Source organism: Nannobrachium achirus (genome assembly GCF_963921795.1).
Source record: "Nannobrachium achirus genome assembly, chromosome: 20".
Lineage (NCBI taxonomy): Eukaryota > Metazoa > Chordata > Actinopteri > Myctophiformes > Myctophidae > Nannobrachium > Nannobrachium achirus.
Genome location: NC_137827.1, coordinates 12,881,115 through 12,906,963, shown reverse-complemented (window position 1 = coordinate 12,906,963; position 25,849 = coordinate 12,881,115). Strand labels below are relative to the sequence as shown.

The following is a 25,849-nucleotide window of genomic DNA, read 5'->3' as shown; positions in this document are numbered from 1 at the left end:
TAAACAACATACTAAAAGTTTGGGAAAAAATAACTACTCGAAAGGCATCATTTTCAAGATGGCGTCCACGATGGCTGCCGGGAGCTAAAAATGCCTATTTAATGTGTAAGAATTCATAATAAATCTGCAGTTGGTGAAGAGTTTTTGATTTTTGGTATGGTGTTAGGTATGGGTATAAGGTTTTCAAAAACCATTGCAAACCAGTTGGCCTAGCCCCCTTTTGCCACTCAGTAGGCGTTCCCGCATAACTTTCGGGTATGATGATGATGTCTCTATTAAAACATTTTTGCTGAGGTCCCCACTTTTAGAACCACTGCTCTACATCATTGTGTGACATTATACAACGCAGGTCTTTATCGACACCGTCATACTTCTACAGACAACTACAGTATGTCATAAACACCGCTACTCCTGCACCGCTGGAACAAGTAAAGAGGAAATGCCAACCGGTTTATGTACACAGGATAATCTGAGTTACGGTTTAAGCCCAAATAAACAGTTCAGTGGGTCATAAAACATGACACAGTGGAGTTGTGTGTCTCATGGCATCCGTATGAGGAAACAAATCCGACCCCCTCCCGCAAGACCTTTTCCCGACAGGGATTTTAACCAAATGCGCTTTGCAGATGAGCTCCGGTATCGTTGACGGATGTTCAACATTTTCCCACAAACCTCGGAAGGAATATAACAGATGCTTATCTTGATCATTGTCTTTCAATCACTCCAACCCCCCTGGCTATACCATTTACACAGACTACATGTCATGTGCTATATATTTATCTTGTAATTGTACTTGTGAGGTGTTAGTCGTTCCCATGTGTCATTATACTGTATATGTACTGTATTGATCGGCTTAACTTCCGTGAATAGCCGTTTACATTGTACACCAATTATGTCAAATGTTATCTTGTAATAAAGGTCGTTTGTGACAATTTGTTTACGCAGACAATCTGGGTCAGATACACTGATAGAATTTAAACGGCCCCTGCACACCAAGCTGACTTGTTAGGACCAAGTGACACTACAGTGGGTGATCACATCGAGCGACGTCTCATGTTTAAAAGTTGGGTAAGACTTTATATTAAGGCCGGGTTTATAATGTGTTATAACCACATTTATAACACATTAGAATACACTTATAAAGGTGGCACAGTGGTTAGCACTGTCACCTCACAGCTAGAAGGTCCTGGGTTCCATTCCCGCCGGGGGACGCTGTGGGCGATGGGGGCGTGTTCCCTCCTCCGCGTCATCAGCGCCCACACCCTGGTTTGGGGAAAGGGCCTTTCTGTGTGGAGTTTGCATGTTCTCCCCGTGTCACCTAGGGTAGATACCCTAACATGCAGTAATCTCTATAATGCCTCCCCCTGGCCAGCCGGGGCGCCTGATGGAGGGGAAAGGAACTGGTTGGAATAACGTGTTCCTTCCACGCGCTACGTCCAAACCGGGGAAATCCCCACTGTCAGGTGAAAAGAAGCAACTTGGACTACTCATACACAGAAGGAAGCATGAGGTCAGTCCGTTGTCTCCCCAGGCGCGGCAGAGGGAGATCAGAGCCGAGGATTACATAGAAAATCGGCACTGGGTGAAAATGGCTAAAAAATCGTGGGATAAAAATGATTTAAAAAAAAAAAATTATCTATTATTACATTCCTCCTAGAGCCGCATCCCACTTCCAAGCCCATTCACGCCCACTTCACGTCGACTTCAACTCATAGCTAGATCAGATGTAGATCAGATGTATGTCGGTAGAACTCACAGAATACCACCCATAACCCTATGCCGTCCGCTGATTCGCTTGACAGAGAGAGAGAGGACAGCCTCACGGAGTAGGAGAGGGAAGTCAACACAAGGCTAACAGTTAGCTAAACAAATGGTGTACTCACGTTTGCATAGTCAATAGCACTACTGTCCACATTCCAGTACATTCCATGATTTAGGCACGAGTCCCGATCACATTTACATAATCTTCATGTATGTACATCCCATTACAGCAACGTAACGTTAGTCTTTTTAATTCGCGGAGTTCTTAACCGGAAGTGCGTCCAGCCGTCAAATATGTCCGACCGGAAACGTGCTGCGGCACAATAGTTCCGCCACAATAGTTCCCCCCCAACATTTTCTTTTTCAAAAAACTTTTTTTTTTCAAAAAACTTTCTTTTTTCAAAAAACTTTTTTTTTTTCAAAAAACTTTTTTTTTTTAGCCATATGAGCTTTTCACGTTAACAACGAGGCAAGGGGGCGTAGATGTGAGCGGCGCGTAGCGCCGCGAACCTCTAGTACACTTATAAGGCATAATAGCATAGTTTTATAAAGCTTTTGATACAGGGTACAGGGGTGTGTGTCATTATGCAGTCACAACTCACAAGAAGACTGCATAGTGTGTGTGTGTGTGTGTGTGTGTGTGTGTGTGTGTGTGTGTGCGCGATGAAGACAGGCTGGCGTACCTCCACGGCGTGCGTGTGCGTGTTGATGATGAAGACTTGTCCGCCCGTGGAGGCCCAGACGTGTTCCTCCACGGCCAGCAGAGCTTTGACAGGCAGCACCCCCAGCTTCAGCACCTTGGGGCCCTCGGAGCTCCACGACCCGTCTGACAAAGACAACAGAGAGGGCGACAACACGTCAGTACAGTCTTCAACGTTTTCAGGCCAAGGACCCCTTAGTTGAGAGAGAGATGAAGCAGGGACCCCCACAACCTGTTCATAGATTCCATATAGTTTCATCGTTTGACAGCTCAATCATCAGTGTATGTTGGATTCATTGTCGATTTGTGTTTTCAGATATTTAACCACTTGAACAGTCAATACTTAATAAACTTGACCTTTCACTCTGTACTTAGTCTGCTCTTTTTCCCCTCTACACCAAAGCTGCGAGGCGTTGTGAGCTTGTAGATCTGCTATTTTTGGCTAAAGTTCTCAGAATAGGGACATCAAGGTTAATATAAAAAAGGAGAAAAAAAAGTTTCTATCACTCAAAGATTTGGGACCCCCTGTAGTAACTCTGGGGACCCCCTGTTGAAGACCCCTGTTATAAATAGAGACGTCACCCGGGCAATCGTGGTTTAAAGAGCGGGTGAAATCTTCTTTTTATACAACCCAAAGTTTTGCAGTTTCAAGAAAAGAGTTAAGGGTAAAGCATAGAGAAAGAAATATACAAACGAATATACTTATCATATGGGATGCAATTTCGATTCCCCCCCGTTAAGTGCCGATGTGTTAACTGGTTACCATGGTAATTGATAGGACTTCCGGCGTCCATTGAATTGTTTTCATCCTGTCTGCAGAAACATGGATATATCTCTGCTTCTTTTCCCATATCACACGGTTCATCAAAACTGCATGTTTTTTATGGACCATATAGCTTAGACACAGGTCATCGCGGTAATATTTTTTTCTTCTCTGCATGAAAGAAAAGACTTTGAACGTTACCTCACCTGTCGCTTGCTCTTACTTATTCCACTACCCTACCTGTTCACTTCTATCCATGATATCATATCAGTTATCACCATCTTACGTGTGTTTATCACTCTCTGCCTTGCCCAGGGCAAATAAAGGCCGGGTATACTGTATATGGTTATGTCATAGAATGTCACGTTTCAGCTGCCAGTGAGTCATTTCTACAAGCAACTACTAACAATGAAAAAAGCAGCACTCTTAAAATATAGTGCTAGCTAAAATCTAAAATCTTCATCTGTAAGACTTTGAGGACTGATCAAGTGGCCGTTGACAGCTTCACAGCCATGACTATGAATATAAATGTGAATAATCATGGCTGTGCTCCATCCATCCCACACAACACCCACACACTGTGTTCTACATGAGCCTGGCGTTCCCACAGAGACTCCGATCCTCACCACTAGACGACTGGAACAAACAGACATTTCTCTGCAACATGTGCACTTTCAGTGATAAAATGACCTAACGTGGTGTAGGCCTGACAGAAAAACGAGTTGTGTGACATAACTGTTGGTTTGGTGAGGGGTGTGTGTGTGTGTGTGTGTGTGGTTGGACAGAAACATTTTTTCACAGATCAAGTGAAAAAGAAAAGCTTTTTGGCAAAATAATCCAAGCTAAAATGTTTTAATCCGTCCTCTCAGTGTTGAATAAAAGCTCCCCACCACCCCGTGGGGATCAAGCAGAGATACTGTAGCAGCACTGTAGCACTAAGCTGAACCAACTCTGGTTAAAGATGGGGTGCCATTAGGGATGAGACTATATGAAAATGTCATATCACGATTATTGTGACAAAAGAAATTGCGATTTATGATATTATCACAATAATCAAAATTCATTATCTTGGGGCAGAAAATGTGCCAAAAAATAGCAGACCTACAAGCTCACAATGCGTCACAACGTGTCACAACGCGTCACAACGTGGCGCATTGTGAGCTTGTAGATCTGCTATATTTGGCAAAGACATTTGATAAAGAGTGAAAAAAAGACTGTATCAAGTACGTATATTATAAGTACCTTTTACCAATTATAGAGGGTTTAAGTGATACCGGATATGCAGCTCGGCAAATAAAAGGTGAATTGATCCCAGTGCATGACGGAGGACAATATCACGATAAATGAAATCTCCACGATCATCACAATTATCGTGAGTGTTTTTTAATCACGATAAATGATATCGTGTATCGTCCCATCCCTAGGTGCCATGATTGCCCAATGCCCAACCCCCCCCCCCCCCCCCCCCCCCCCCCCTTAAAACATGATGATCAGGTTTTATGATTATACTATAGGAGCTGAACCAGCACAGGTTAAAACAGCACCGTATGGCTGAGCTGAACCAGCACAGGTTAACATAAGTAGCTCATTTCCTCCAGAACCCGCATTCCTACTGAGCTAATGTAAGACCAGGAAGTGAACGAGGCCTCGCCAATAGTGTTTGTTTAAGAGACGGCACAAAGGGAGCTATTGAAGGCAGAGGTGCCACGCAGGGAGGCTCTGTGTGTGTGTGTGTGTGTGTGTGTGTGTGTGTGTGTGTGTGTGTGTGTGTGTGTGTGTGTGTGTGTGTGTGTGTGTGTGTGTGTGTGTGTGTGTTTATTGAAGGCAGTACTTGCCACACAGGGAGGGAGGAGAGGTACATTAATGACACCAAGGGGTCTACACTGGATTAGCATTCCAGCAATGTCCTGTGTATATTATTGTAATAATCATACGTCTGTCTGTCTGTCTGTGTGTGTGTGTGTGTGTGTGTGTAGGTGTGTGTGTGTGTGTGTGTGTGTGTGTGCGCGTGTGCGCGCGCGCATGCGCATTGACTGCATGCATATGTGTGTATGGCAACAATAAAAATGGTAAAGTGGAACCAGAGAGAAAAACGATAGGAGGGCCAGAGTGCACATTGGGGCAGTAGAGTGCACGTTGGGGGCTGTAGAGTGCACATTGGGGCAGTAGAGTGCACGTTGGGGGCAGTAGAGTGCACGTTGGGGGCAGTAGAGTGCATGTTGGGGGCAGTAGAGTGCACGTTGGGGATCACTTAGTGTAGTTGCTTATTTGGGTCTTGCTTTCAGGATTATTCAAATAAAAAGCTGATGTAATAGGGCTAAACTGGTAAAGAATGGTCGCTTCTTTTGGGCTTGTTTTCATAAACCAGTTTGCTTGTTTCACTCACAAAATCTGTCAAATGTGGCAACACACTTTCAGCCCTTGTTAGCAAACAAACAAAAGCATTTACAGTAGTGTTAGCTTTGCTTTGGAGCTGATCAATTCGTAGGAACTGAGATTGATTGATAATATGGTATTTAGTTAAAATGGGCTACTGGGAAATGTCTCTGGCTTATTTAGGCTTGGTTTTGCAGCAGTAGCAATACTAGCAAACTAAAGGTCCATTCTACAACCCCCTCAATTCTGCATCTCCTAGAAAAAGACGGAAAGCTGCCGATGGCTACCTGTCGGCAGCAAACGCTTTCCGCCGCCTTCCGCCGCAGACCTCGGTGCGGGTAAGAGCTAGCTTTACACACACTGTAGCCAGGAGGATCAAAAGAGCAATGCTCTCCTCTAAAAGCTGAACTGGCATGTACTGTATCTGCTGTACACCTGTCTCTCTAATAAAAAGCTTCCGGCTTGAAGCGTCCAGGGCGCTGCGCCAAAAAAAGGCTGGCCGGAGCTGGTCTTTACCATAGAAATGCATGGCAGACTGGTGGTCTTTACCATAGACATGCATGGCAGACTGGTGGTCTTTACCATAGAAATGCATGGCAGACTGGTGGTGCTGCCAGCTCAAAGGGCCTTCTCAGTGGATATAACCCTCCCTTATGTAACCCTGACATCATTTCTTATGGAACATTCCTCTCTGTCAATGTCACCCAAAACTGTGTGCGTGCACGTGTGTGTTTATGCATTCCAAGAGGGACACGTTGATGAAACGTAGCAGGACCAATCAGGATGTCTTTAGGGAAACACGACCACATGAGAGACAATCACAGTAAACAGGATGTAGAATGACACCAAAGCAGATGTACTGTACACACTTTAGGGGAGGTGTGTGATGTTAGACACCCATACGCACACACAGTTTTCAGTTGCCTAACAACTTGCTGACATTCATTGTCACGTTTGGACTCATATTAAACACAACAAGTTGATGTTGTCATCACATCTCATCCATGCCGATGGATTCATTACGACTTTAAGCCACATGAAGAAACCTTGTGTGCGTTCCTCCTTGTTACGGGCATGTCATTATAGGCACATATTCAGCAAAAGCAGACAAGCATTCAGTGAAAATATAACTGAACTTCAACCACACATGTCCAAACATCCATCTTCCGCATATCCGGAATCGGGTCGCGAGGGTAACAGTTCCAACAGACATGTCCAGTGTTCCTTCTCCTGAGCAACATTAGCCACTTCCCCCTAATTGGGGATCGCAGGCGTTCCCAGGCCAGTGTGGAGATGTAACCCCTCCATCTGGTCTTTGGTCTACCCCCAGTGGGATGTGCATATAGAAGACGCTCGCGAGGCATCCGTACTAGATGCCCGAACCACCTAAGCTGGGTCCTTTCCAAGTGTAGGAGCAGCGGTTCTACTCCAAGTCTCTCTCGGGTGACTGAACTTCTCACCCTATCTCTAAGTGGGATGCCAGCCTCTTGTCTGAGGAAACTAATTTTGGTCGCTTTTACCCATGTTATTCTCACGGTTGTGACCCCACACTTCATGACCAACGGTGAGAGCAGGAATGAAGATTGCTGGGTAGACAGAGAGCTTTGCCTTCTGTATCCAACTCTCTTTTCGTCACAACAGTGCGATTCAGCTACAGCAATATACTGCTCCTGCTGCTCCCATTCTCCGGCTGATCTCCTGCTCCGTCCTCCCCTTTCTCTCATTCTTGAACAAGACCCCGGTGACACGTTGTGAGCTTGTATATTGTCTATTTTCAGCAAAGAGATCTGATGCAGAGTGGAAAGTAACTAACCTGCCGACGCTGGTGAGTAGCTAACCTGCCTACGCTGGTGAATAGCTAACCTGCCGACAGGTTTAGAGTTCTTCCCGTACAAATACGGGTCCATCTAATTAAACATGTACACTCTAGAGCAGTGGTTCTGCTCTTGAGTGGGTTCCAGGGGGCTGAATGATTCATAGTTAGGAACAAAACGGACCCTTACAGGTCTGAGTTATGGAGGTCTGTGGCCTAATGCACAGCAAACCAGGGGTCCTTGAAATTAAAATGTTTGAGAACCACTGCTCTAGAGTTAAAATTTAACAGTGAGGATCTGTTGGAAACACAGATTTCCAACCAATGGATCATTCAAGGACTTGTTCCAACCCTTCAAGGCTGAATAGAACTAATATGTTAGTGAGGTGCAGAGAGAGAGAGATTTCTGTGGCTCCATGGGGGGAAAGAATACGTTTTCAATGACTCAATATTCTTTCAGGAAAAGGTGGAACATTCCTGAACAGCTGCTCAAGTAAGTCACTTCCAGGCAAGATGAAGCTGGCTGGAGGTGCACGGAGAATAGTTTCCATCATTCCCTTTATTCTCGCTTTCTCTCTGTACCTTTCTTTCCACACACACACACACACACACACACACACACACACACACACACACACACACACACACACACACACACACACACACACACACACACACACACACACACACACACACACACACACACACACACACACACACACACACACACACACACACACACACTTACTTTCTGGGAGAAAGAAGGTCTGAGTTTAGTCACTGAAGTCAGTGAAGTCCTTCAACCAAGTTTCAAGCAGAAGCATTTTGGTGCTCAACATGTGATCTAAGCAAAAACATTTTACTTGATGGGTACTTCAAATAACAAATAAGACTACCCAAATAAACCACTGGAAGACTTATTTGAATTATCCAGTGTTTTGTGTAGTATATCCCCCCAAAATAATCATATTTAAACTGGCGAACCACCCAAAATAATCATATTTGAACTGGGCACCACACCCCACCCAACATAATCATATTTGAACTGGGCACCACACCCCACCCAACATAATCATATTTGAACTGGGCACCACACCCCACCCAACATAATCATATTTGAACTGGGGACCCCTTGCCATGACAAGAACTTGAAATGTAAGACTTGAGGCATAACATTTAGTTTGAGCTTGTAGATAAGCTAATTTATTAACATTTATGCCTCTTTCTTATATTTGACAATTTGGCCAATGTTTGACCAGTTTTTATTATAGTGTATCTTTGAGGTATTAAAAAGGACTTACAAATCCTTAAATTGTCACTTCACGGTCATCTGGGGACCCCCAAAATTCATGTGGGGACCCTGACCCACAGGTTGAGGACCACTGGTGGAGTATTTCTATATTGCAGTATTGATACTAGGGATGTCAAAAATGGACCTTTATCAAAATCGATTATTCTATAGCAATATTCGAATATTATTCGAAAATCGATAATTAATTATTATTATTATTTTTTTATTAAAAAAAAAAAAAAAAAAAAAAAAAACTTTTTTTTCTTCTGTTTTTCGTTTTTTTTTTTACTGGATTTCAATGCACATTTACATATGTACAACATGGCTCTTCAGGTAATTGGTAGCCTAACTACTACTCTTCATCTTTCTTTTTAGTGTGCCAGTGTACTGTTCACCTAATCTCTCAAGAACAGATTTTGTGATGCTTTACAATACAGAGGGCGCTGTTTTCCCTTTTCTTTGATGATGGCCACCAAGTCAATCACACCTGTGTCTGAGACAGGGGGGGAGGGGAGTGTGTAGCAGGCAGCTGCCACTCTGCTGTGCTCCTTCACTCTACACAGTTTACAGTTGGTGCTGGTGTGAATAATAAATCAATGGCCATTTACTATTATCATTAATACTATTGTTAGCCTATATTCTATATTTTGGTTTAAACTAACTAACTAAGCCAAAAAATAGTATTAAAAAAAAAAATAAAAATAAAACGAAATAAATAAATAAATAAATATTAATATTTTTTCGATTTTCGATTATGAAATATTAAAATCGAATATTGATTAATGGAACGAATATTCGAAAATCGATTATTCGGTGACATCCCTAATTGATACTTTTACTTAAGTAAAACATTTGAGTACCTTTTCCCACCCCTGCTGCAGGCAGACAGTCAGGCCTCTACGTGTGGAGCAGTGGTTCTCAATCAGCAGATCTACATGCTCACAATGCCTCGCAACGCATGTAGATCAGCTATTTTCACAATTTCTGCCTCTAATATTTGACAATTTGGCCAATGTTTAGTCATTTTAAAGTCCTTAAATTGTCACTTTAGAAATGTGCAGATACCCTCTATACATTTAAATGTTATGTTGGTTTGTTTACTGATGAGGGAGAAAAACATGTTGCACATTAAGTTGGGGATCCCCTTGGGGGTCCTGACCCACAGGTTGAGAACCACCGGTGTGGAGGAGAGAGGAAGCCAGACACAGACCCAAAAGACAAACAGACAAGAGCTGTGTGCTCCCCTGGGAGGAGGGGAAGACGTTAAATGGGTCAGTGCTGCTAACGGAATGGATTCTCCTAGACAACCCAGCCAGGCTGAGCCAGAGAGAAATGCCCCAGCCAGCAGCACCGCTGTTGCCAGATTCTGCGACAGAAACAAGCAACCAGGTCTATGAAAACAAGCCAAAAAAGAAGCGACTATACCAGAGGTTCTCAAATATTTTCATCTCTGAATTACATTTTTCCTTACGGAACCAATTACATTTATGTCATGTTACGCAACGAAAATATTCTCGCTTAGATATTGCCTACAGTATGTCATGAGGTGAACTTGAGAGATTAGGACAGATTGTAAATAACTTTGTTTAACCACTTGAACCCCAGCATCCCAATTCTGGTGGAACATTCACCAAAAACAGCTGACCTACAAGCTCACAACGAGTCCCAACGTAGATCGGCTATTTTGGGTGAATAGATTTGATTTAGATTAAAAAAAAGGACAGTGAAACTCAAGCTCACAACGCTTTCCGAGCTTGTAGATCTGCTATCTTTTTTTAAAGATGTGATGACAGACACGCCCCGAAAATGTACATTATGATACAGTAGGTCACGTCACGTGGTCTTTCTACAAATAGTCTGAAAACGGAGTCAGCGCCTTGCTCTGCAGTCTGCACAGAGTGACTGCGTAGTAGTGAATGTATACTTTGTCCAGATGACGCAAACTATAGCCAGTATTGATCCTTCTGAGTGTGATTTTACTGGTTAAATAGGTTCTTAAATTCCATAACCTTAGGCTACGGTAGAACTATGTACATTATACAAAGACCCCCACGCCTCGCACTTGAAGAACATATTCTCTCAATCTCTGCATCTGAGACCAATGGTTGGTCACTTTTAGACGCCCACTCCTACCACAGCGAATGACAATCCTTCATTTGCCAGATTGACAGTTCAACGACGAATGAGAACAAAGAAATGGCATCGCGAGTTGCAGGATCTGTGTGACTCAAACGGATGTTGCCGTTCTCCCGCGAAAAAACGCAAACCTATCAATAATTACAAGTGACTTTACAGAAAAAACAAGACCAAAGTCGCTTATAACAAGCAGACATGGCAACACTGCCCAGCATTACTGACTCACACACCAACGAATATCCAAGACTCCCTGGAGGGGAAAACAAAAACACACACACGCGCACACACACACGCACGCACGCACGCACACACACACGATCAGGAAAAGGTCAGGGGTTGAGCAGACACAACATGTCTCTCTGAGACCCAGGTTCCCCAGACTACCTTATATTCTGTATGTTAAAGCAGCACTGTGTGGCTTAATGTAGGTCATTTACTCTCTGTAATGGGCCCAATTACAGCCCCATAAAGGGCTGTTTATAGTTCTGTACGTTTGATTTTGTGCATGTTTTGGGTGAGACAGCACATAGGTTAATTATGTCTGAATTAGGTTAATTATGTCCCTCCGCTCCAATTCTGCTCCCGTAAAGTACAAAAAGAAAAGAATCTACGTGATATTAATAAAAAAGGTATAGTAGTTACAAAACAGGTGTTTTTCCCCCAAAAATACATGTTTTTTCTTAGTTTAACCAAAATAGTGGCTCTGAAACAGGCAGAGGGCAGAGAGAGAGAGAGAGCAGCGCCTCTCAGCTGACTCGCACTGACCAGGAAACTGAGGATGTAGCCTCAACATGAAATGTATTTTAATTGTATTTCTGCCTATTTAAAATATATGTAACCAATCGATATCGTTCATGTGAACATGTTTGATTATGCTTATTCATTATAATTATCAAAATCACTATGACAGCACCACACCACATTTGTCACGGTCACTTAGCACCACCACTATCTGTGTCCGTTTTTTGGTCCCTCACCCCCGGCCTGTGAAAGTCTTGCCAGGAGATGTCTATGTAAGGCTATTAATCCACCGACCACCACAGCGATTTTTATCATTTCAACAAATACTCACTGTGTATTCACTGTTTTGTGTTCCGAAATGTTCCCATTTATCATGAAAGCAAAACAAACATTTTTATTGTATTTTTTAATATCGATTCAAAGCAATTAAAAACTACGCTCTTTCCATTGATGTGAATGAGAGATTGGGGACTTTGTCCCACTGCATAACTCCGGCCCCTGTAGCAACAGAGAAGGATTTTTCTGGTTGGCCAGTCAGGGACCAATCAGAAAGCTGACAATGGGTGAATTGTCTGAGTGGCAGCACTTCCATAGAGGTTAGGGTTAGGTATAGGGTTTAGAGTTCTCAACGGGCCTGAAAATTAAGGCCCGGCCCTAACTGGGCCCGAGTGGGCCGACCCGAAGCCCGGCCCGACCCTAACAATTATCATCATTTTCGGCCCGAAAACCCGAAAGCCCGAGAGAGAGAGAGAGAGAGAGAGAGAGAGAGAGAGAGAGAGAGAGAGAGAGAAAACGTCGCCAGTAGGCAGCTGGCAGCGCCAGTGCCTCAAATTACAACAGTGAGAGAACGGACATATAATAGTTGGCAAAATGGCAACTTCACATGTTAAATTGTTCATGAAACATGCAAGGTTCTGCACAAAATGTGCTAACGTTAAATCCCTGTTGTTGTCAACAGTCAATCTCAATCATAAAGCTCTCATCCTCCCTCTCCCTGCCGTTGTCGCTGCCTGCGTGATTTATGTTTCGTCCTTTCAACGGTCACGCATCAAACGCAGGCTCGGCAGATCTATAAACCCAAAACGTGTTCATCTGGCTTGCATTCTGGGCTTGCAGATCTGTTGTTTAGTGCGCGACACCACCTGATCACCATGCTTAAACATATACAACTTAGGCACGTAATAAGCGGCGCGCTGCGGCTGTAAACCCTTCAATATAAATGCACACAGCAGCAGCAAAGGACACTTGATTAACCAGAAAGCATAATGGAATTAATAATATCTTACCAGCCGAGATGATCGTCTCTAAGGTAAGAGGATGTCAACGTATGGTGCTTTTAGGTTGGTCATGTTGATGTTGTTGTTAATACAATCCTCTTAAGTCCTTGTCAATAATATCCAGGTTGGTTCCGCTTTGAATGTACTTTTCTTGGATTTATAACTTATTACAAACTTGTAAAACTGCCTGCTGCCTTTTAATTTAACATGCAGCTCCAAACTTTCATCGTAGCCGCTCGATCACACAGAGCCAACGCTGACTCGCTGCCTGTGACAGACTTCCGTATATCCAAAGGTTTCGATTGTGACGTCATCACAACAACCAGACTGCTCTATGAGACTGATAGACTATACTTCCGTATGCGTCACCGATTATCCTTGGTCCATTGATTAGGAACTTAGGCAGGTTTCAGTGCTGCGCTGTTCTCTGTTGCTTGAGTGACGGAGCCCGGAGCCCGGCCCGGCCCGACTAATAATTATAATTTTTGGGCCCGGCTCGGCCCGATAACGTCGGGTCGGGTTCGGGTAGGGTCGGGTTCGGGCCGAATTTGAGAACTCTAATAGGGTTAGTGTCGGAATGGGGGGATGCACCCAAAAAATACAACTGCGATGATCTGTGTGTATGTTATGGTCCATAGAAAACAGGCCGTTTTGACCAAACACGCGATATGGGAAAAGAAGCAGAGATATCCATGTTTCTGCAGCCAGGATGATTACAATTCAATGGGCGGCGGAAGTCGCCGTATGTAGTATTCCGTGAGGCATCATGGGAAACTGAGTTTTTTCGCTCAGTCCCGGCCACGGCAGCGCGGGAGCTATTGGTTACCATGGTAATCAGTTAACGTGTCTGTGAACGTGATAATGGGGCCGCGGCACGTCACGGGGGAGAATTTTTAACGTGTGGGAATGTGTTAGGCATCCCATGCGTTAAGTAAAACATTTGAGTGCGCACACGAGCACACACACATCTTACCTGCTGTTCTTGAGTATATGGCCAGTGAGCCGCTGACCAGACCCACGTACAGACAGTGTCGTCGGTAGACCAGGCTGGTGACGGTGGACTTGTCGGGGGTGAAGAAATGCTGCAGCCGGATCTTCTTGGATCGCTGGCTGCTCTTATAAACGATGATGCTGAGCAAGAGGACGAGAAGAACCACAAGCAGAACCCAGGTCATTCCATCTCCTCTGATACACAACCATAATGTAGCTGCATGGTGGTCATGCCATCTCCTCTCAGAATTAGTTCAACTAGTCCTGTGCCAGGACACAGTATGTGAGGGATTGAATGTAGGAGTCTCAGAAGAAATGTTGGAGAGCCCATTGGGCAGATCTTTATGCCAATACATGGTGTTCCGTGTAGACTGGCCACATGAAATACGAGATCCACATGAGAAGCCAGGCTGTTATTATTATCAGACACCATCATTTTATCAAGTCAACAAAAGAGTAGGTCTTTTGTGGGTGTTAAGGTGTGTACCTACCTGCCCTCTTCCATGCCCAGGCACACCGTGGGGGTGTCCGCGGCCTTCACGTGGTTGGCGTCGGAGGCCGCCGTGTCTCCGTTCTCCAGGCTGTGTTCTGTGGGGACGTAGGCCATGCAGAGGATGCGAGACTCCACGTTGAAACACTCGGTCACCTTGGGGCTGGAGTTCTGCATGGCCACGATGGCGATCTGACCCATCTGGTTGGTACAGCTCGCCACCTGGACACCAATGAGGCAAGCATGTACAGTATAGTTAGTTAGGGGTTGCATGTATTTTAAATGTTGCCGATAAAACTAAGCATTTTAAAGATTGATTTGTCCAAGAGGTCATCAGTCTATCAACACATCCAGATAAAAATGTTCAAGGTAAGGTCACACAGATGATCACAGCCATCACATGTGTATGTGTGTGTATACTGTAAATAAATTGATCATCTAATCATAAATACATCTGGATGAATCAGATACCTGTTTGAATGTGTAGAAGCAGATAAAGATTCAAGAGTAAGCACTGAAGATGGATTTAAATGAGTTAGACACTTATGATTTAAATCTCTCAGTTAATGTTTCTTCTGTGCGTTTACACTTGTATTTCTATGCAATTATTAACAGCTGTATAGCCATTTGATTACTCAAGACACATTGTAATGCCAAGTTAGTGTAAAACAGGATTACTGTGGTGATCAATTATAAATGACAATTTAGAGGGAAAGGGGAACAAAAATGCAGACACATACTCGTAGCAGATGCCATAAATAAGGCATAAAGGTCTCACCCAGACACAGCCGTGGCCCAGAACAGGAGAGTCTGCTGTGCTCTCTGTGTTGATGTGAGGTTCTGGGTTGTGGACAGCGCACTCCACCTGTGACACAACATAGAAACATGAAGGAGAAGCAGAGAGCAGGGGTGTCGCGCTGTGAGCTTGTAGATCTGCTATTTTTCAGTAGTTAAAGCATAAAATAATTAAGGCCCCTCCACCTTGGGCCCTAGTAACTCAGTCCCAGATTCAAACCACTTAGGAATGCGGTTGAAATATTAATCCTATTCCAATCCGGATATACCAAACATCTGATTTGGGCCGCCAGTGTGAACATGTTCTGTGTTCAGAATGATCACATGAAACACCAGCAGCTGAAGGTCTATTAGCCACTGTTGCTAACAGTGACAACAGATAATGAAGAAAGTCTAGACTGCTCACCACCAGGAGAAGGATTTGCACACTTGATCCAAACAAAACGTCACTTTATTCTGCCTGTGTGTTCAGCCTGTTAGACCTCCATCAGAGCAAACATTACATAGCACCATCTAATCACTGGCAGTACACCTGTGGACACCCTGCTGGTAGAAACTTCAATTCTTGGGAAATGTAGTCTTTTCCTTTTTACTGAGAGCAGTATTGTAGGCATAACCCATAAAAGAAGCCCTGAATGTTAAGTACGACAATTAACAACTTGGCTGGCCGATAATATCGGACATCCCTAGTTAATATTTCCAAATAACCAAAAGCTAAATAAAAAAAGTTGAATGAATGTATTCAGAGAGCTTTGGAGGAGGGCAGGCTCCCCCCTCCTCGACAGGAGAAACAACATTAACATGCCCCTCGCACATGTAAATTCACCAGGCTATCACCTCATTCATTCACACATTTGAGTGGTCTGGGCTTATGTGTGAAAGCCACTCATTTCAATGCTAATATTTGTTCTGGAGGCTGAACTCACCAGAAGAGGTTTAGACAGCCATAGAGCAACAACATACATCTAAAAGCTGACTGGCCAGTACGGGGATCGAACCCGCGACCTTGGCGTTATTAGCACCACGCTCTAACCAACTGAGCTAACCGGCCTGCCTGCTGTCCTCTGACCCCAGACTTTACAGTCACAAATGGAATGCAGCTCCTCTGACATTTGTTTAAAGGTGACATGTCAGGGGGATAGGATGACATTCAGTTGCTGTCGGGAAGAAACCTTTTCAGAAAGTGGAAAAAATATCCTGTGTCCAATGGTTAATACTTTTCGTTGGTTAAATATTTGTAACCCCCACAGACGGACCTGTCATTATAGGCGAAAAACACTGAACATTTTAAAAAATGGCCAAAAATAGCACATCTACAGGCTGACTACACGTCCCTACATACTGTGTGAACTTGTAGTTCGGCTACTTTTGAATCATAAAATAGAGCATTCATAAAAACATAAAAAAGTTGAAATATGGAGGTACAAGGTTTGAGCCTGACAGCAACAACATAGATATTTATGTGCTTCTTTATCAGGATCGAGTTGTTGAAGTACAACTCATCTGACATAACATTATAACAATACTTAATAGTTCTTAAGTTGTGTAATCGTATAGATAAGGAGTTCGCGTACATATTATCTTTCTCTTTATCTCTGTTCCTGTCCTGCCTTGTCTAGCTTCGCTTTATGACTCACATGAGATATGACTCACATCGTCCAGCAATCCTCTGCAAATGTATTCAACATCTTATCTCCATGTTTCAACTTTTTTATTATTATTTTGTTTAATTTATTTGTTTATTATGATGGGACAGTGCCAGTTGATGAACAGAAACATGCGGATAAAGGGTTGTCCATACTTTCTCCGTCTCTCCGACCACCGAACTTTTCGTGCAGCTTTCCAAACTCTAATTCAGGGTAATGCTTTTCAGAACTTGAGAGTGACGTCATTTGAGTAGTTGAACCGGACCTTTCCGACGAAAAGTTTGGTGGTCGGAGAGAGTATGGACAGGCCTTAACACACAAGCGTAAACTAGCCGGAGTTAGCATAAGCTACTTTTCATCTTTAACATTAAACACTAAACAATACTGACATAACAAGACAAGACATAAGGGACAACGCCCTATTTTGTTATACTACAGTATCACACAAAAGTAGCAGATTTAGTTTTTTAAACTAAATAATAACTACATTAGGTCCATTATTGGAACACAGGATATTCTCAGTTCTGGACGTGCAAAATCTTCACCCGACAGCAACGATATATATCCTCTGTTTGTGCTTAATAAACCTCAGAGGTTATTGTGTGATAGTGCCTGGTGTCAGCTTGTTCTCCCAGCCTGCTGCTTGCCTTACAGAGAAGTAAGTGAACTGACTCACCAGCCAGTCACCACTCCTAACAATAGTACAGCTCTGTGGAACACAACAAAGCATTATGTCATTCACACACAACTGTCTGTAGTGACAGATAACCAGCCACGACTGAGCATCACAGAGCTAGAAGCGAGTGAGTCTGCTTCTCAAAAAGGCTCCATGGCCAGTACGGGGATCGAACCCGCGACCTTGGCGTTATTAGCACCACGCTCTAACCAACTGAGCTAACCGGCCTCACTCCATAGGATCAAACACATTGCATAGACTTAATGAGAGTATATTCTACAGCTATCAGCTGAACCGAGAAGCTACATTCCACTTGTGTAAGCCGAGTCTAGGGTCACAGGTCAACAGGGCCGGTTAGCTCAGTTGGTTAGAGCGTGGTGCTAAGGTCGCGGGTTCGATCCCCGTACTGGCCACAGAGCTTTTGGACGGGTGTTGTTTGTGGTATCTCACTACCTTCTGGTGGGTGGACAAAAATCCTTGATTATGCAGACTACAATCATTGATTATGTGGGCAAAAATCCTTGATTTTGCAATGAAATCTGTGGGTATTTATGTGATTTTATGCGGTGAAATTGCGGAAAGTTGTGGAATATGCAAAACGTTGCGAAAAATGGTTCATGCGAATAGTGCAAAAAGTTGCGAAATCTGCGAAACATTGTGAATTACGCTAAATATGCGAAAATATGCAGGCAAAACATGTGACCCCCGCATAATCTGCGGCATTTGGCTGATTATTCTTATGTCTAAGCTATGTGTCATATAATAATAATCATAATGCTTGCCTAGTGTTTTGTTTAGTTTTATGATTTGACGCTATTGTTCTTTCTATGATCTTCCTCTGATGTTTAATATCGTTGCAGTCGAGTCAAAACCTTATGTCCATTTTTATGATTACTTTAAAGTAGTGAAAATAGCCGATCTACAAGCTCACTGTTATTTCCACTACTTTTGGGCGACACTTGGAGATACAAGCAGCAATGTATCCACAGATCAGTCGTGCTCTAGAAGTAATAGAGGCGTGTGTGTGTGTGTGGTAGAGAGTGTGTGTGTATGTACAGGGGCGTCACAAGGGGTAGGAAAGTGGGACTGAGTTACTAGGGCCCAAGGTGGAAGGGCCCTAGTAACTTTAGCTATTGAAAAATAGCAGATATACAAGCTCACAGCACGGCACCGAGTGCCGCGCTGCAAGCTTGTAGATCTGCTATTTTTGAAAAGTCGTGAAAATGTGTGCAAATCTTTGAATATATATTTTTTAAGCGAACATTTGTAACTCCGGGGTAGTCCCTGGAACTAAATATTTTGAGATGGGGGTCCGTGGCCAAATTCATATCATTTTGGGGGTCCTTCACATGAAAAAGTTTGAGCATCACTGACATGGAAACATGGGTTTCTTGCACACATTTTCACAATTTTTCAAAAAATAGCAGATCTACAAGCTTGCAGCGCGGCACTCGGTGCCGCGCTGTGAGCTTGTATATCTGCTATTTTTCAATAGTTAACATTCATGGGGGGCCCACAGTGAATCCTTGTACCCAGGGCCCAGAATTTGGTGTGACGCCCCTGTGTATGTACTGTAAGTGTGTACCGGTATGTGCGTGTGTGTGGTGGGTGGTAGAGAGCGTGTGTGTGTTGTGTGTGTGTGTGTGTGTGTGTGTGTGTGTGTGTGTGTGTGTGTGTGTGTGTGCGTGTGGGAGAGACGAGACCCACCTTGAACTCCTGTAGTTTAGACATGACCACAGGCATCTGCCTCAACAGGAGAGGGTGTTTCTGTTTCTTAATCTGATTGCAATCCTCCTCCGCAAAGAACCAGCCTTGCATGTTGTCCTCCTCTGTTAAACACACACACGTACGCACGCGCACACACACACACACACACACACACACACACACACACACACACACACACACACACACACACACACACACACACACACACACACACACACACACACACACACACACACACACGCGCACGCACAATGCCCTAAGTAACACAGTAATTATGTACATTCTCAAGGCTCGACGGTGCATGATGGATGATGGTTGGAACTATTCATTTGGCTGCGTTCACAATACAGTAATTTCTTGCAGTTGCAATTTTTTTTTCTCGCTTTGTGAAGCCCTCATCTTCGATCCACAAGAGAGAGATCGGCTGCCCATCCCGTCGAACACAATTATTTTGACAATCAACCTGAACCACACTTTCTTTGTTTCGTTTTGTCACACTTTTTCGATGATAAACAATAAAGCCTGCATTGATGTTTGCTGTGAAGTTAGCGTTCAGATTATCACTGCCGCAAGCATCACTCGACGTTACTGTCACTGAAAACCCTTCATTGACCAGATAGACATATTAGGACTCGTCCTTATTTACCTCTACAACAAATGTCGGGCTACGTTCGACTTGTAGCGGCGTGTTGTGACCTTGTAGATCAGCGTTTTTCTTTGATCGTTCGTCCCAGAACAGGGATGCTAGGGTTCATCGTGTGGTTAAATGATTTTGCATCGTGCCGGTGCTGCTGGGAGTAAACCAACCATTTACAGCACTGTTTCCCCAAACAGTGGGTCGCGGATCAATCTTTATGGGACGCAAATAAATACCCCATTATTCTTGGTTTACTACACTTTGTTTTGAATTGTTATTTCCAACGTTTTTCTTTATTCCCCAGAAATTCACGATTTTTCATAAAAACTAATTCAAGCATTTTTTTCTAAAGAATACCATTAAAAAAAGTGTAAAGAAAAAAAATCCATGTATTAGAGAGATTTTTTTTTATTGTGAATAGCAGATCTATGAGGTAATAAAACATTTCGAGGTTGTAGATCTGCAATTTTCACTAGTTTGGGTCCCGAGGGAGACATCAAATCTCTCTTTTGGGTCCAGAGCTAAAACGTTTGCAAACCGCTGATTTACAGCACACACGTACAGCAGAGCAGACGTACCTAAAGCCAGCTTGGCCATCTGCAGGTTGCTGATCCACGACTGTTTGACGGCGGGACTGAAGGTGTTGAACACAGCACTGAAGAACGTCGGCCTGCCGGACCTGAACACAACACAGACACCCTCCATCATAAAACACCAGTGGTGGAAAAAGTACTCACAGTTTGTAGTAAAAGTATCAATACCGCAATGTAAGTGTACTCTGTTACAAGTAAAAGTCCGGAATTCAAAATGTACTTGAGTAAAAGTATGAAAGTGATGGCATCAAAATTGGTACCAAAAGTAAAAGTACAAAATCTTTGAAAATAGCAGATCTACAAGCTCACAACGAGTCGCATCGCGACACGTTGTGAGCTATTTTCAAACAGCCTAGGTATGAAATAGGGCTAAAGTGGTTTATGTATGTTTTATAACATTATAATTTTATAACAGCAAAGTAACTAGTAACTAAAGTTTTCAAATAATTGTAGTGGAGTAGAAGTACAATATTTGTATCCGAGATGTAGTGGAGTAGAAGTAAAGTACTGGAAATTGGAAATACTCAAGTAGGGTACTTAAGTAAATCTACTTAGTTACTTTACACCACTGTAAAACACCACAGCATAATTCATCATACGCGACAAGTCATTATACATCAATAAGCTTTCGCACGCCTGGCTGAACCGCACTGCTCAAACTTGCTCAACAGAGAAACTGTTTCATGTCATTAGCAGCACTGTTTCCGTACTGAAGAACCTCTTCATGCTCGAAGAAGGTCTTGTACCGAAAGAGTTGCTGAGCAAGTTGAGTGCGTGCGTGCGTGCGTGCGTGCGTGTGTGGACAGGGAATTACTACTTTGTGGGGACCTCATGTCCCCACAAAGATAGTACAATCGGAGAAAAAAACCTTGTGGGGACACATTTTAGTGTCCCAAAAGGTGTTTAGGGGTTAGGTTAAGGGTTAGGGTTAGGGTTAGGGTTAAAAATGAATGGAATGTCCCCACAAATATAGTAGACTATGTGTAATGTCCCCACAAGTAATTGCAAACCTGTGTGTGTGTGTGTGTGTGTGTGTGTGTGTGTGTGTGTGTGTGTGTGTGTGTGTGTGTGTGTGTGTGTGCGTGTGTGTGTGTGTGTGTGTGTGTGTCCGACCGGGAGGGAGGTTGGTTGTCTATGGCAGTGGTTCTCAACATGTGGGTTGAGACCCCACATTTTTTGGGGGGGTCCCCAGCTTAATGTTAACATTGTTTTCTCACTCAACAGTTAACAAACCAACATAAAGTTCAAGTCTGTAGAGGGTATCTGCACATTTCTAAAGTGACTTTTTAATACCTCTAAAATAACAAATGAAACATTGGCCAAATTGTCAAATATTAGAGGCAGACATTGAGAAAATAGACGATCTGCATGCCCACAACGCCTCGCAACTTGAGGCGTTGTGAGCATGTAGATATGCTATTTTCACAATAGAACCGTGTCAAACAAAATCTAATACCTCAACTCTTAGTGCTCGTCAGGTTGGGGAGTCCACAGTTCAAATATGATTATTTTGGGGGTCGCGGCATGAAAAGTTTGAGAACGACTGCTCTATGGCATGGTTGGCTCTAAAAGAAAATACAATAAAATAAAATTAAATAAAGGACTCTGAGAGTGTCCAAATGCAACCAAATGGATTATGTGTCAATTTTATATTTTGTACACTATCTGAGTTACAGGCCTGTAAGGGTCCCTTTGGAACTGCCTCAAGTAACATTTAGGTGTCCCTGGACCCCACTTTGAGAACCACCACTGCTATGGAATGCATCTTCTCTCACGTCACCTCATCCCGAGGAGAAGGAGAAGGAGAAGAAGTGTTTAGGAATGGAGGGATCAGGGAGGAATGAGAGACACAGCTGTGTTTCTAAACATACCAGCAGATAATCTGACTGGCTAAATGCAGCAGGGATGGAGGGATGGGAGGAGAGGGGGGTGAAGAGAAAGAGAGAGAGAGTGTGTGTGTGTGTGTGTGTGTGTGTGTGTGTGTGTGTGTGTGTGTGTGTGTAACAGCTGTCATGGTGTGAGATCAGATTAGATTTGGTGGACGGACGTGCTGATATAAATGTACTGTACTGCTACTGTGTGTGAGTGTGAGTGTGTGTGTGAGTGTGTGTGTGTGTGTGTGTGTGTGTGTGTGTGTGTGTGTGTGTGTGTGTGTGTGTGTGTGTGTTGTGGTGGGGGGGGGGGGGTAAAATGGGTATAATATATTAAACAGATATTTCTGTGAGCCTCTGAGAGAGACAGATTATAGCTAGAGAGAGGAGTGTGTGTGTGTGTGTGTGTGTGTGTGTGTGTGTGTGTGTGTGTGTGTGTGTGTGTGTGTGTGTGTGTGTGCGTGGGTGGGTGTATCAAGTCAAGTCAAAATCTGTTCTAGGCCAATACCAAAAAAGATGTACCAAAGGGAAAAACATAAAAACAAAGCCATAATACAACATAGAAGTCCAATCAATGCATATACATACAGGTACATACTGTACATACATACATACATACACACATACATACATACATACATACGCACGCACGTATGCATGCACACACGCGCAGACGTATGTACAAATCACGCACATGGGCCTGTACATACAAACAATGTAGGCAATTGAAGGACACTTAACGAGATGACAAAGGCTGATGCGAAAACATGTATAATACATGTACAAACATGCATGTACTCTTTGTAAGCGCACGTGTTATTATTTTGTGTGTGCATGCACGTGTACCGTACTCATATTTGTGCGTGTGCATGCGTGTGTAGGGCTGTCACGATTATGACATTTCACATGACGATTAATTGTCACTCAAATAATTGCGATTAACGATTTAAATGTGTTTTTGTCGTTGACAATTACATTTCTGTTTGGCTTGTAGGCTTTGAAGTTGCACATGGCAGATATGACACACAACCTAAATATACAAAGAAATTACTGACATGTTTGACAACTTTATACTTAAAAAAGAACATTGATAGTGGAAATAGCCGATCTACAAGCTCACAACGCGTCGCATCCACTATTTTAGATATATATATATTTTTGTAATATATGACAATCTTTCAACATGGAAACGATTATGACGATTATGAAAAATAATCATGATTATGTCAAATAACTGCGATTAGACGATTATTACGTAATAATTGTGACAGCCCTATGCGTGTGTGTGTGTGTGTATGTGTGTGTGTGTGTGTTTGTGTGTGTGTGTGTGTGTGTGTGTGTAGTGCATGTGTACAGACTTGTCGTGTTTTCCAGGTAGTTGCAGTTGGATTCGACAGCGGTCGGCTGCTCGGATCTCCTCCTCCTTCTTCAGGATGAGTCTCTGCAGACCTGACACCCAGTCCTGAGCCACCACCGGATTCACATTCTGATGAGAGAGACAGAGAGAGAGAGAGAGAGAGAGAGAGAGAGAGCGAGAGAGAGAGAGAGAGACAGACAGACAGAGAGAGAGACTCTTTTAACACAACGTGCGCCAAACTCGTTCAGTAACGAGACAAGGCCACCGGAGGTCGCTGTGCCAAAACTCAGTTGTCTCGTCCACAGACGAGTAAAGGGTTAACATTGTTACGTGCATGCTGCATGCATCCTGCGTGCCCTGTGAAAGACCCTCGTGCATACGTCATAACGTGACAAGCACAGAAGCAAAATGGAGCGTCTATGCTGCATTGACTTCTATTCTATGCTGAAACATAAACAGCTTTATCTCTGAATAAGGTGCAAAGAACGCCAGGGAAGCAGAGATCTGCTTGTTTTCACGGCGACACTATACCGCGATGGTCGGCCCCGGTTTGGATTTTAGTTCCGCGAGCATTTGTAAACAAACAGATCTTCTTCCTAAATCGTCAGTGGACACTCACGTGCACACGCAAGAAGCTTCCGAGGCTCTTCAAAATAAAGCGCAAGTGAACGGCGGCACCAGCAACGGCTAGAAATGTTAGAAACCTTGGCGGCCATTGTGTTAATACCCTGCCCTGCCCTAACCTTGAACTCCATATATGGGCATAAAAGGGATTCTGCTAGTGTGACATCACAGTGAAGCCAGAAGTGGACATCAGGGCTGTGTAGTGTGGACATCAGGGATCTCCATATATGGGCATAAAAGGGATTTGTTCCCCTGGCATCACAGGGATCTCTCTAACAGGGCATCATTAAAATTGATGACATCAGGGCTCCATATATGGGCATAAAAGGGATTCTGTGCAGAGCATCACATCAGTGACATCAGAGCATGATGTCAGAGCGACAAACCCATAGACCGTAAAAAATTTGTTCACGTCTACACGGACGGACGCGGACAAGCTGTGACATTTCTCAGAGTGAACTGCAACCTTCGGTCGCAATAACCCACAGTACAGGTCAGTGGTGACATTTACATAACACTGCAAGTCTAAATCAGGCCCAATTTCACCCTTCAGATGCCTTTCTTCTTCCCCGTGTTCTCTCCCTGCATCCGGAGGGAGACACACGTCTCTCTGTTGCCTGTTTCCTCTCACTGGGTCTCTGACAGGCCGCACAGCGCAGCACAAACACAAGCTGTGCACTTCCAGCTCAGCTGCACAGACAGGCCTGTGTGTGTGTGTGTGTGTGTGTGTGTGTGTGTGTGTGTGTGTGTGTGTGTGTGTGTGTGTGTGTGTGTGTGTGTGAGTACTTAGGTACTGTACAGTATATTACTATACGTGTACTTAGTTTCGCACCAGTGTCACGCACAGGAAAATAGCTGATCTATATACACGAATGAAAATAAAGGCCTTCATGAGCTGTTTTTCAGCTATAGTACAGCTTCTTTCAGTGCTGTCCTAAAAATGTGATACCTTCTAATACAAACGTGCGTGTGTATGTGCATGTACGTGATGTCTCTCTACTGTAAGTGCGTGCAGTGAAACGTATGTGTATGAAGTCTCTGTGTGTTTGTGTAACTGCGGTTCCTGTTTTTTGTACATTTGACCACAGTCTGGAAGAAGCATTCCTTACCAAGGTGCTTAAGTACCAACGTCTTAAGGACGCTATTATACAGCTTGGTTAGAAAAGTAAACTGCTGGTATTCATATTTGGAAGCCTCGGTAATGTCCATAAACCAGTAAGACTCCCTAATCGGAAAATAAGCGACCGCCAGGTCGCATAATGTTGTCTGCTAAAAGCAACCTCCTGGTGGCGCTAAAAGAGGGGCATGTGAGAAATCAGGGGCGGAGGTTGTGGTTTGCCAGCCTAGGAGTGTGTGTGCAAAGTTTGGCATGGATAGGGACAACGGTGCCGGAGATAAGAGTAGGGCCAAAAGTGTGAGGTGACGGACAGACTCACTGACAGACAGCTGGTGGAGGTTTTCATAGTAACTTGCGACCTGACAGCATAAATCAGTTGTGAGAGACCTGCAGATTGCAGGAATGCCCAAGCCAAGAGCTAAGGCAGTGGCAAAATTATGTTCGGTGTCTGTGCTAATTGGCAGTCG

The 25,849-nt window shown here is 43.7% G+C and overlaps 1 protein-coding gene across 1 annotated transcript in view; it reads right to left on the bottom strand.

Moving 5' to 3' along the window:
• Positions 1–25,849, bottom strand: part of arhgef10 (Rho guanine nucleotide exchange factor (GEF) 10) — a gene marked incomplete at its 3' end in the record, with an annotated part of 237,513 nt that overhangs the window by 19,534 nt on the left and 192,130 nt on the right. The window contains exons 21-27 of the mRNA XM_080750837.1: positions 23,643–23,770; positions 20,399–20,499; positions 19,163–19,284; positions 15,117–15,203; positions 14,340–14,560; positions 13,832–13,989; positions 2,445–2,587 (exon numbers count right to left, since the gene is read on the bottom strand). Of these exons, the coding sequence (XP_080606963.1) occupies positions 2,445–2,587; positions 13,832–13,989; positions 14,340–14,560; positions 15,117–15,203; positions 19,163–19,284; positions 20,399–20,499; positions 23,643–23,770 (960 nt within the window). The remainder of the gene's footprint in view (positions 1–2,444; positions 2,588–13,831; positions 13,990–14,339; positions 14,561–15,116; positions 15,204–19,162; positions 19,285–20,398; positions 20,500–23,642; positions 23,771–25,849) is intronic.